General features: G+C 45.5%; 1 protein-coding gene across 3 annotated transcripts in view; it reads right to left on the bottom strand.

Annotated features, from left to right (window-relative positions):
• il12rb2l (interleukin 12 receptor, beta 2a, like) overlaps positions 1-12512 on the bottom strand; it is a 30612-nt gene that overhangs the window by 6385 nt on the left and 11715 nt on the right. For 2 of the 3 annotated variants that reach the window (XM_065010542.1, XM_065010543.1), the window contains 4 exons: positions 4732-4883; positions 4134-4276; positions 2000-2144; positions 1809-1885 (listed from right to left, as the gene is read on the bottom strand). In XM_065010542.1, coding sequence (XP_064866614.1) covers positions 1809-1885; positions 2000-2144; positions 4134-4276; positions 4732-4883 — 517 coding nt within the window. Of the gene's footprint in view, positions 1-1808; positions 1886-1999; positions 2145-4133; positions 4277-4731; positions 4884-5999; positions 6197-12512 lie in introns of those variants that run through there. The other variant, XM_065010544.1, reaches the window with a different exon arrangement.

The following is a 12512-nucleotide window of genomic DNA, read 5'->3' as shown; positions in this document are numbered from 1 at the left end:
AGAAAATCTCATTTTTTGTAGATTAAAATAACATCAAATTGATCAGAAATACAGTGTAGACATTGTTAATGTTGTAAATGACTATTGTAGCTGGAAAAATTTTATGGAATATCTACATAGGCGTACAAAGGCCCATTATCAGCAACCATCAGAGACAGTTTGCGCTGTTCTGTGAAAGGAGTAGTACACAACGTTGTACTTGATCTTCAGTTTCTTGGCAATTTCTCGCATGGAATAGCCTTCATTTCTCAGAACAAGAATGGACTGATGAGTTTCAGAAGAAACTACTTTGTTTCTGACCATTTTGAGCCAACAAATGCTGATGCTCCAGATACTCAACTAGTCTAAAGAAGGCCAGTTTTATTGCTTCTTTAATCAGGACAACAGTTTTCAGCTGTGCTAACATAATTTCAAAAGGGTTTTCTAATGATCAATTAGCCTTTTAAAATGATAAACTTGGATTAGCTAACACAACGTGCCATTGGAACACAGGAGTGATGGTTGCTGATACTGGGCCTCTGTCCACCCCTCCTTCACCCGGTCCAAGCGGGATTCGGCTCGCGCTCCCGAGGGAGTATGATGGGACGGCTGCCGGATGCCAGGGGTTCCTACTACAGCTGGAACTCTACCTGGCGACCGTCCACCCGGCTCCTTCGGGACATGAGCATGTCCACCCTCGTCTCCTGCCTCTCAGGCAAAGCACCAGATTACCATATTAATCCCTCGTTCCATGTGTCTCTCCTCAGGCCGGTGGTGGTTGGTCCACTCCAGGAGTCTGAGGTGCGGGAGGTTCCTCCGCCCCCTCTGGGCATCGAGGTGGACCCGGCGTATGCTGTTCGAGTCATCCTGGACTCGAGGCGTCGGGCGAGAGGCCTTCAGTTCCTCGTGGAGTGGGAGGGGTACGGTCCGGAGGACAGATGCTGGGTGCCGGTGGAGGACGTCTTGGACCCTTCATTGCTACAGGAGTTCCACCGTCTCCATCCGGATCGCCCTGCGCCTCGTCCTCCGGGTCATCCCCGAGGTCGGTGTCGGGTACTGTCACGACTTCCACCGAAGTCCCTCTCCTTGTTCGTTCGGCGGTCTACGTTACATTTTCCATTTGTTTTACACACCTGGTTCCAATTCCCAAATGACATGTTCATTATTTAACCCTCTGTTTTCCCCATGGTTTTTGTGCACGTGTCACGACTTCCGAAGTCGGTCCCTCTCCTTGTTCGGGTGGCGTTCGGCGGTCGACGTCACCAACCTTCTAGCCATCATTAAACCATTTTTAATTTTCCATTGGTTTTGTCTTGTCTTCCTGCACACCAGGTTACAATCCCATTCATTATATGTTGTGTATTTAACCCTCTGTTTCCCCTCATGTCCTTGTCAGAGATTGTTTGTTTGTGTGTTCGTGTATTATGTATTGGCGCACGACGGGTTCTTGTACCCACTTTTATTTATCTTGTATTTTTGGTTATGGAGTTTTGTTAAGTCTACTAAACGACTCCATTTATACTAAGTTCGATTCTCCTGCGCCTGACTTCCCTGCCACCTACACACACGCTATTACAGAGTGAGTGTTTCTTGTATACAATTCGTTATTGTTGGCCAGCATTATTGCTTTGTATTTGTAATAGTTTTTGAGTAAATTACGTTTTATTACTCATATCTGCTGTCCTGCACCTGACTCCTCTACACCAGCTTCACACAGGATTGATTACAAACAAGGACATTTCTAAGTGACACCAAACTTTTGAATGGTAGTGTGTGAACATATATTATATATATATTACCTATTATGATGGGATGTTGTGTTAACATACCTTCCACATAAGGGCACATTGAGAAAGCTCAGAGGTGACTCCACAGTCACTCCACACATCCAATGCTTTCACAGGCGCTGAGAACGAGAGAGCAATAGTTGAATCATCTATCACCACAGAATAAGTGAACAAATATTTTCAAGCTGTGGAGACCACTGGATTACATTACCCATCAGCACCCACTGACAGACCTGACTCAGAACTCCATGCTTTGTAGACTGAGCTCCAGTCACTCATCAGGGCCTGAGGGCCTTCACAGGCACAGCGAACCTGGAACTCATAAACAGTGTAGGGCCGTGGAGTCAGGAGTAGGAAGCTGCGTAGGATGTCCTCTTCCTGAGCAGGACATGAAAGAATGACACACAAAAGACCAGGGATGGGCAAGAGGGATGGGGGGGATGAGGGATTATTTTGGATTAAAAAGCAACTCCAGGCTACATTGCACATTTAATAGCTTATAGAAAGTACAATTATAATGGAGCTTATTATTTTGAAATAGCTGGCCTTTTCTGCACGCAAATAGATTTTGACAAATAAATTGGTCCCAAAAGAATCTGTGCATGCGGCCCTCGAGCCTCAAAAAGTTACCCATCCCTAACTCAGAAGGACAACATTCCCAGTACGAAATTCCCACAGATAATCGAGAGACAATGGTATTTCAATGTTTCATTCCCTACATCTAAGGGACTGAATGTTTGAAAAAATAAACAAGTGACCCTCCCCTATACCCAAAATAATAATTACAACAAAGTGGATAGCAGAGAACATGATTACCATTTACCCTCACTCCTAGGTCAGACCAGAGCCTTAGATATGCAGTTTTAGAAACTGTTCTTAGTTTTGTAAGCATTACATGGCAAAGTAGCCAATGTTGTCTATCAACTGCAAAAATTGAACGCAACAGAACCAGTTACAACCGGAATACCTGATCATCAATGAAGTACAGAAAAAGCCATTCATTTTTTTAACACAGCATTGTTTTAACCACATATCATCAGGTAGGCCTATTTGTATTTATTATGGATCCCATTAGCTGCTGCCAAAGTGGAAGCATACTAACTTCCTGGGGTCCAGCAAAATTAAGGCAGTTTATACAAGCTTAAAAACATTCCAATACATTCACAGATCTCAAACACACTGTGCCTTCAGGCCCCTACTCCACCACATCTACAGTACTAAATCCATGTGTATGTATAGTGCGTATGTTATCGTGTGGGAGCATGTGTCTGTGCTAATGTTTGTGTTGCTTCACAGTCCCTGCTGTTCCTATATGCACCAGTAACTTTTCTTCATTTGGTAAACTATCATTTTCTAATAGATTCTATTTTATTCCATGATATTGTTGTTCCAAAATAGATGTGTGTTGACTGTGATTAGGGCATGGGAATAGAAGACCACTGCTGGGCTAAATGAACAAACTAGCCATGGATAGCTCATCGCATGATCCTCAAACCAACAAGACTGGCCAAACTCGTGGTTCTAAAAGTGAATTCAAAGGCAGTGTAGAATGATTGCATAGCCTAATAAGACATTTTTGGTTAATTTATTTTTGAATTCAAAGTATTTTTTTCACATTTTCATAACCTAATCGGTTCCAAAAAATCTGTGTAAATTACTTGAATATGGCTTATTGGGAGGTCAATAACTCTGATAAATACCTTCATTATGGGCAACGAAACATATTGTTTTTATTAGAATCAATTCTAGCAGTATAGCAGTCCTCCTGCCCTCTCCCTCTCAAACAGGACATCAGTAGGCCTAGTAATGCAGTGAAGGCTAGTTTTATATACACCATCCCAGCAGCAGATAAACTCAGGAAAAAGAGTACATTTTCTTAGAAATATAACTTTGCCCTGTGCTTCTCCAAGCATGCTCTTCGTACAGCCTAGGCCTACAGCATAGGCTATGGATCATTTGATTGAGACCACACTAGTTGCACTTGATATTGCGCGCCCAGCAGAGAATCAGGGATGAGGGGCAGCATCAAGCACACATCGAGATATAATAAGCAACTCATTCTCAATATGACATTTAATTGATTACAAATTACATGACCCTCCCCTGGATTAAATAAAAAAATACTAAACCCTCCCCGGCTGAAATTGAAAAAACATCATTGGGTACATTTCGACCGCTCCCAAAATACCCTGTCTTCTGTCCTGAAGTGCACAGTAATCCCTGCATTGGATTGGTGTAGGTTTGGGCGGGAGGGAGTTTCCAAAATATTTCTTATACCGGTCATTTTACTTTAAATCCATGAATGGAAGTGAAAAAGTGCACACTTGGGAAAATGAACAAAACCCCAGCCATGCTCAGCTCAATCACCTGAGTCCAGCCCTGCTGGTCCTGGGGGCGATACTGGACCTCACACAGTTGGTCAGAGCTGCCTTGATCCTCACACTGCACAATCCAGTAGATCTCCAGGGGCTGAGGGCAATGGTGAGTGATTTCAGGGGTGGGTGGCTTTTCTGGTAGAGGAATGGATAGGGAAGAGAGGACAGAGTGGGAGAGTGAAAGAAAGAGAGCAAGAGAGAGAGCAGGAGATAGAGAGAGGGTGGGGAGATAGAGAGAGGGTGGGGGAGATAGAGAGAGGGTGGTGGAGATAGAGAGAGGGTGGTGGAGATAGAGAGAGGGTGGGGAGATAGAGAGAGGGTGGTGGAGATAGAGCGAGGGTGGTGGAGATAGAGAGAGGGTGGGGGAGATAGAGAGAGGGTGGGGGAGATAGAGAGAGGGTGGTGGAGATAGAGAGAGGGTGGTGGAGATAGAGAGAGGGTGGTGGAGATAGAGAGAGGGTGGGGGGAGTTAAAGAGCACAAAAGAGAGTCAGTAAGACAGCTGGAGAGAGACAGAAACTGAAAGTGTCATGTCTGTCCCTCTGAATAAATAGGGAATGTACAGAGAAGAGTCATCCCTGACTGACTCACTGATATCTCCAGTGTTGAAGGCAGCCATTGTAGACGTGGCAGAGCCATGCTGGTTCGCAGCTTTGACCAACACAGTCAGGTCACTGTAACTGGTGTAAAGTTCACGAGGGATCACGCCACTCACATTGGTGCCCTCCACCACGCTGCTAATGCTGAAAAGGAAGTTGCAGGACACATAAATACACACCACTCAAACACCACATCTGACAGCACTGTGCAGACATACAGTCTTACAACAAAGACCTAGCTCCAACACACCGAGCATGCCAGAGGGCTGCGGGTAGGGCTGTGACAGTCATGGAATTTTGGATGACGGTTATTGGCCAGTTAAATGACTGAGGTCATAGCCTACCTGTTCACATAGCAAAATAAAAGACACACATTTTCTACTATCCGCTGCTCCTGACTGCATGCGCTGCCATAGAAATAGAATGAATAAAACGGGCGTCCCCATCAAGTCAATGATGACATAATGGGTGGACTGGCGGACATTGTGAGTGTAAAGCTAGGGGTGTGTTCGTAAATTCACTCTGGAGAGCCAGAGAACGCGCCCTGGGCGTTCGTAAATTCAAAGAGTTGTCAGATTGTCAGTTCGTAAATTCAGAGCGTTTCGCTCTCCGAGCGTTCAGAGCACACACTGGACGCTCTGGCGGAGGAGTTGGTGATCCGAGCCTTCTGGCCTCACAATGGCAGTCAAGCACCCAAGCTAACTGGATAAAGTTAGCTAGCTTGCGAACTACTTCCAGACAAAAATGAGAGAACACCTCACTGAGCATTTTTTCCATGTTATCCAAAGCATTGGTGACTGTAACTGTGCTGCTGGCAACACTTTAATCACGCTTAATTACACCGGCAATATTCAATGCTGTAGTGCGTTCGTAAATTGGTCAGTTATTCTGCGCTCTAGGCACACTGAGATGAGAGCGCTCTGAAAACGGAGAAGATGGCCAGAGTACATTTACGAAATATTCAGCTAATTTAACATGTGTAAATATTTGTATGAACATAACAAGATTCAACAACTGAGACTTAAACTGAGCAAGTTCCACAGACATGTGACTAACATAAATGGAATATGTGTCCCTGAACAAAGAGGGTGTCAAAATCAAAAGTAACAGTCAGTATCTGGTGTGGTCACCAGCTGCATTAAGTACTGCAGTGCATCTCCTCCTCATGGACTGTTCTTGCTGTGAGATGTTACCCCACTCTTCCACCAAGGAACCTGCAAGTTCCCATACATTTCTGGGGGGAATGGCCCTAGCCCTCACCCTCCGATCCAACAGGTCCCAGGCGTGCTCAATGGGATTGAGATCCAGGGTCTTCGCTGGCCATGGCAGAACACTGACATTCCTGTCTTGCAGGAAATCACGCACAGAACGATCAGTATGGCTGGTGGCATTGTTATGCTGGAGGGCCATGTCAGGATGAGCCTGCAGGAAGGGTACCACATGAGGGAGGAGGATGTCTTCCCTGTAACGCACAGCTTTGAGACTGCCTGCAATGACAACAAGCTCAGTACGATGATGCTGTGACACACCGTCCCAGGATTTATTGTCCAAAGCTGAAGGGTTATCCAGATCGGTTTATGTCTCGTTATCACTTGACTAAAATTGTAAAGGACTTAGATAAGATTCTTTATCATTTTGGGGGGAGGAACAAATCAAATAAAATTTTATTTGTCACATACACATGGTTAGCAGATGTTAATGCGAGCGTAGCGAAATGCTTGTGTGTCACGTTCTGACCTTTATTTCCTTTGTTTTGTAATTTATTTAGTATGGTCAGGGCGTGAGTTGGGTGGGCAGTCTATGTTTGTTTTTCTAGGTTTTGGGTATTTCTACGTTTCGGCCTAGTATGGTTCTCAATCAGAGGCAGGTGTCATTAGTTGTCTCTGATTGAGAATCATACTTAGGTAGCCTGGGTTTCACTGTGTGTTTGTGGGTGATTGTTCCTGTCTCTGTGTTTTGCACCAGATGGGACTGTTTTTGGTTTTCCACGTTTATTGTTTTGTAGTGTTCATGTTTATCTGTTTCTATTAAACATGAATCAATATAACCACGCCGCGTTTTGGTCCTCCTCTACTTCACCACAGGAAAACCCTTACATTGTGCTTCTAGTTCTGACAATGCAGTAATAACCAACAAGTAATCTAGCTAACAAGCCTCACTCTCTACGAAAATATATTCTCACTAATACCCAAGAACAAGGAGGTCTTGAGGTTTTAGATTTCAATACTCTAAATAATACTTTTAAAATAAATTGGATCCTGAAGTATGTTTAGAACCAGAACAGTATTTGGAATGTCTTCCCTAAGTATTTATTTGACTCTGTTGGTGGTTTAGAATTTTTTTGCTTCGATGTAATTTTGATGTTGATAAAATCCCAGTAAAGTTGGCCAAATTCCATGAGCAGGCAATTTTAGCTTGGATATTAGCGCATAAACACAAACACATACTTTATATGGAACAACAAAGATATACGATTTAAAAATACGTCTCTTTTTTCGTAACTGGTCTGAGAATAAAATGATTTTGGTTGGTCAGTTAATGAATGAGGAGGAATATCTACTCTCATATGGGGAATTTCTGGATACGTTTAAAATTCCAATAACCCCAAAAGAATATGCAATTGTTTTTGATGTGATTCCAAGGAGGGTTGAATCTCTTTGAAATTCCTCTGGTTGGTGTAACATAGATTTACATGAAAATATATTCATTGGCAATATTAACATCAAAGATAAATGTAGTAATTAACAGATTAGGAATATTGTTTGTGATCCTACAATTCCCTCAGCAAGACTCTTTTGGTCAGATATCTATGGTGATATACATCGGGGGAAAGCATGGAAAATTGCTAACAAATATTGTATCAGTAACAAAGTAAAGAAAGTTTCATTTAAAATGTTATATCGAATTTATCCTGTGAAACATGTTTTGGAAAGATTCAAGCTAAATACTTTAACTGTGATTTCTGTGGAATGGAGAAAGAGACCATTTTGCATTTGTTTTTTGCCTGTATTTATAGTAGATTTTTTTGGATTGACATACAGAATTTTGTTACAAAAAAAATAGGAAAGGTTGTACTATTTAATGGTTTTGATACAATGATTTATTTCAGAAATTCTGACATAGATAAAGATGTAGTATATTTAATTCAACTGCTAATAATAGTAGGTACATTTCATATTCACAAATGCAAATGGTCTAATTCAAAACCAAACATTTTTCACTTTATAAATGAATTTACAATATGGCACTACTTTAACTAAAAGGAAAAACAAAAAGGCAAATAAAACGTGTTGTATTATTAATGAATATGATTTGTGTCATGCCCTGACCTTAGTATTCTTTGTTTTCTTTATTATTTTGGTTAGGTCAGGGTGTGACATGGGTGATGTATGTGTTTTTGTTCCTGTCTAGGGGTTTGGGGATTTTTGGGGGAGGGGGGGCAGACGAGGAGATTGGCTGAGTCAGGTCGGAGACCTAAGCCAACTAAGCTTACCGAGAGTGTTACTGGTCTGGCACCGTGTTATGCGGTGGAAGGCATGGTGTCTCCAGTGCGCATTTCTAGCCCGGTGCGCTCTATTCCAGCTCCTAGCATTTGCCGGGCTAGAATGGGCATCCAGCCAGGAAGGAGGGTGCCGGCTCAGCGCTCCTGGTCTCCAGTATACCTCCATGGACCAGGATATCCTGCGCCGGCTCTGCGTACTGTGAGTCTGCACAGCCCTGTGGGTCCTGTGCCAGCGCCCTGCATTTGCAGGGCAAGTATAAACATCCAGCCAGGACGGGTTGTGTCAGCTCTACACTCCAGACCTCCAGTACACCTCCACAGCCCAGTACTTCCTGTGCCTGCTCCCTGCACTTGCCCTGAGGTGCGTGTCCCCAGCCCAGTACCACCAGTGCCAACAACACGCACCAGGCTTCCTGTGCGTCTCCAGAGCCCTGTACGCCCTGTTCCTCCTCCCCGCACTTGCCCTGAGGTGCGTGTCTCCAGCCCGGTACCACCAGTGCCGGCACCATGCACCAGGCCACCAGTGCGCCTCCAGGGTCCAGTACTCCCTGTTCCTGCTCCTCGCACTCGCCCTGAGGTGCGTGTCCCCAGCCTGGTACCACCAATGCCGGCACCACGCACCAGGCCTATAGTGCGCCTCGGCAGTCCAGTACGACCTGTTCCTCCTCCCCGCACTCGTTATGAGGTGCGTGTCCCCAGCCCACTACCACCAGTGCCGGCACCACGCACCAGGCCTACAGTGCGCCTCGCCAGTCCAGAGCGTCCGGCAACAGTACCCAGTCCAGAGCGACCAGCAACAGTACCCAGTCCAGAGCGTCCGGCTACATTACCCAGTCCAGAGCGTCCGGCAACAGTACCCAGTCCAGAGCGTCCGGCTACAGTACCCAGTCCAGAGCGTCCGGATCCGCCAGAGTCTCCCTCCAGTCCGGATCCGCCAGAATCTCCCTCCAGTCCGGATCCGCCAGAATCTCCCTCCAGTCCGGATCCGCCAGAGTCTCCCTCCTGTCCGGATCCGCCAGAGTCTCCCCCCAGTCCGGATCCGCCAGAGTCTCCCCCCAGTCCGGATCCGCCAGAGTCTCCCTCCAGTCCGGATCCGCAGAATCTCCCTCCAATCCAGAGGCGCCACTCACTCCAGACTTGACCATCAGTCCAGTGGCGTCCTATAGACGGCGGTGAGGGTTCCCGCTCCTATTCCCCAGGCGCTCTCTTTTGACGACTTCTGTAACCGTAATAGCCTTGGTTTCATGCATGTTAACATTAGAAGCCTCCTCCCTAAGTTTGTTCTATTCACTGCTTTAGCACACTCTGCCAACCCGGATGTTCTAGCTGTGTCTGAATCCTGGCTTAGGAAGACCACCAAAAATTCAGAAATTTTAATTCCAAACTACAACATTTTCAGACAAGATAGAACTGCCAAAGGGGGCGGTGTTGCAATCTACTGCAAAGATAGCCTGCAGAGTTCTGTCCTACTATCCAGGTCTGTACCCAAACAATTTGAACTTCTACTTTTAAAAATCCACCTCTCTAAAAACAAGTCTCTCACCGTTGCCGCCTGCTATAGACCACCCTCTGCCCCCAGCTGTGCTCTGGACACCATATGTGAACTGATTTCCCCCCATCTATCTTCAGAGCTCGTGCTGCTAGGCAACCTAAACTGGAAAATGCTTAACACCCCAGCCATCCTACAATCTAAACTTGATGCCCTCAATCTCACACAAATTATCAATGAACCTACCAGGTACCTCCCCAACGCCTTAAACACGGGCACCCTCATAGATATCATCCTAACCAACTTCCCCTCTAAATACACCTCTGCTGTCTTCAACCAAGATCTCAGCGATCACTGCCTCATTGCCTGCATCCGTAATGGGTCAGCGGTCAAACGACCTCCACTCATCACTGTAAAACGCTCCCTGAAACACTTCAGCGAGCAGGCCTTTCTAATCGACCTGGCCGGGGTATCCTGGAAGGATATTGATCTCATCCCGTCAGTAGAGGATGCCTGGATATTTTTTTTAAATGCCTTCCTAACCATCTTAAATAAACATGCCCCATTCAAGAAATTTAGAACCAGGAACAGATATAGCCCTTGGTTCTCCCCAGACCTGACTGCCCTTAACCAACACAAAAACATCCTATGGCGTTCTGCATTAGCATCGAACAGCCCCCGTGATATGCAGCTGTTCAGGGAAGCTAGAAACCATTATACACAGGCAGTTAGAAAAGCCAAGGCTAGCTTTGTCAAGCAGAAATTTGCTTCCTGCAACACTAACTCAAAAAAATTCTGGGACACTGTAAAGTCCATGGAGAATAAGAACACCTCCTCCCAGCTGCCCACTGCACTGAATATAGGAAACACTGTCACCACTGATAAATCCACCATACTTGAGAATTTCAATAAGCATTTATCTACGGCTGGCCATGCTTTCCACCTGGCTACTCCTACCCCGGTCAACAGCACTGCACCCCCAACAGCAACTCGCCCAAGCCTTCCCCATTTCTCCTTCTCCCAAATCCGTTCAGCTGATGTTCTGAAAGAGCTGCAAAATCTGGACCCCTACAAATCAGCCGGGCTAGACAATCTGGACCCTTTCTTTCTAAAATGATCTGCCGAAATTGTTGCCACCCCTATTACTAGCCTGTTCAACCTCTCTTTTGTGTCGTCTGAGATTCCCAAAGATTGGAAAGCAGCTGCGGTCATCCCCCTCTTCAAAGGGGGGGACACTCTTGACCCAAACTGCTACAGACCTATATCTATCCTACCATGCCTTTCTAAGGTCTTCGAAAGCCAAGTCAACAAACAGATTACCGACCATTTCGAATCTCACCATACCTTCTCTGCTATGCAATCTGGTTTCAGAGCTGGTCATGGGTGCACCTCAGCCACGCTCAAGGTCCTAAACGATATCTTAACCGCCATCGATAAGAAACATTACTGTGCAGCCGTATTCATTGATCTGGCCAAGGCTTTCGACTCTGTCAATCAACACATCCTCATCGGCAGACTCGACAGCCTTGGTTTCTCAAATGATTGCCTCGCCTGGTTCACCAACTACTTCTCTGATAGAGTTCAGTGTGTCAAATCGGAGGGTCTGCTGTCCGGACCTCTGGCAGTCTCTATGGGGGTGCCACAGGGTTAAATTCTTGGACCGACTCTCTTCTCTGTATACATCAATGAGGTCGCTCTTGCTGCTGGTGAGTCTCTGATCCACCTCTACGCAGACGACACCATTCTGTATACTTCTGGCCCTTCTTTGGACACTGTGTTAACAACCCTCCAGGCAAGCTTCAATGCCATACAACTCTCCTTTCCTGGTCTCCAATTGCTCTTAAATACAAGTAAAACTAAATGCATGCTCTTCAACCGACCGCTACCTGCACCTACCCGCCTGTCCAACATCACTACTCTGGACGGCTCTGACTTAGAATACGTGGACAACTACAAATACTTAGGTGTCTGGTTAGACTGTAAACTCTCCTTCCAGACCCATATCAAACATCTCCAATCCAAAGTTAAATCTAGAATTGGCTTCCTATTTCGCAACAAAGCATCCTTCACTCATGCTGCCAAACATACCCTTGTAAAACTGACCATCCTACCAATCCTCGACTTTGGCGATGTCATTTACAAAATAGCCTCCAATACCCTACTCAACAAATTGGATGCAGTCTATCACAGTGCAATCCGTTTTGTCACCAAAGCCCCATATACTACCCACCATTGCGACCTGTACGCTCTCGTTGGCTGGCCCTCGCTTCATACTCGTCGCCAAACCCACTGGCTCCATGTCATCTACAAGACCCTGCTAGGTAAAGTCCCCCCTTATCTCAGCTCACTGGTCACCATAGCATCTCCCACCTGTAGCACACGCTCCAGCAGGTATATCTCTCTAGTCACCCCCAAAACCAATTCTTTCTTTGGCCGCCTCTCCTTCCAGTTCTCTGCTGCCAATGACTGGAACGAACTACAAAAATCTCTGAAACTGGAAACACTTATCTCCCTCACTAGCTTTAAGCACCAACTGTCAGAGCAGCTCACAGATTACTGCACCTGTACATAGCCCACCTATAATTTAGCCCAAACAACTACCTCTTTCCCAACTGTATTTAATTGATTTATTTATTTTGCTCCTTTGCACCCCATTATTTTTATTTCTACTTTGCACATTCTTCCATTGCAAAACTACCATTCCAGTGTTTTACTTGCTATATTGTATTTACTTTGCCACCATGGCCTTTTTTGCCTTTACCTCCCTTCTCACCTCATTTGC

Source organism: Oncorhynchus nerka, linkage group LG26 (assembly GCF_034236695.1).
Source record: "Oncorhynchus nerka isolate Pitt River linkage group LG26, Oner_Uvic_2.0, whole genome shotgun sequence".
NCBI classification, from domain to species: Eukaryota; Metazoa; Chordata; class Actinopteri; order Salmoniformes; family Salmonidae; genus Oncorhynchus; species Oncorhynchus nerka.
This window is presented reverse-complemented; position numbering and strand designations above follow the sequence as displayed.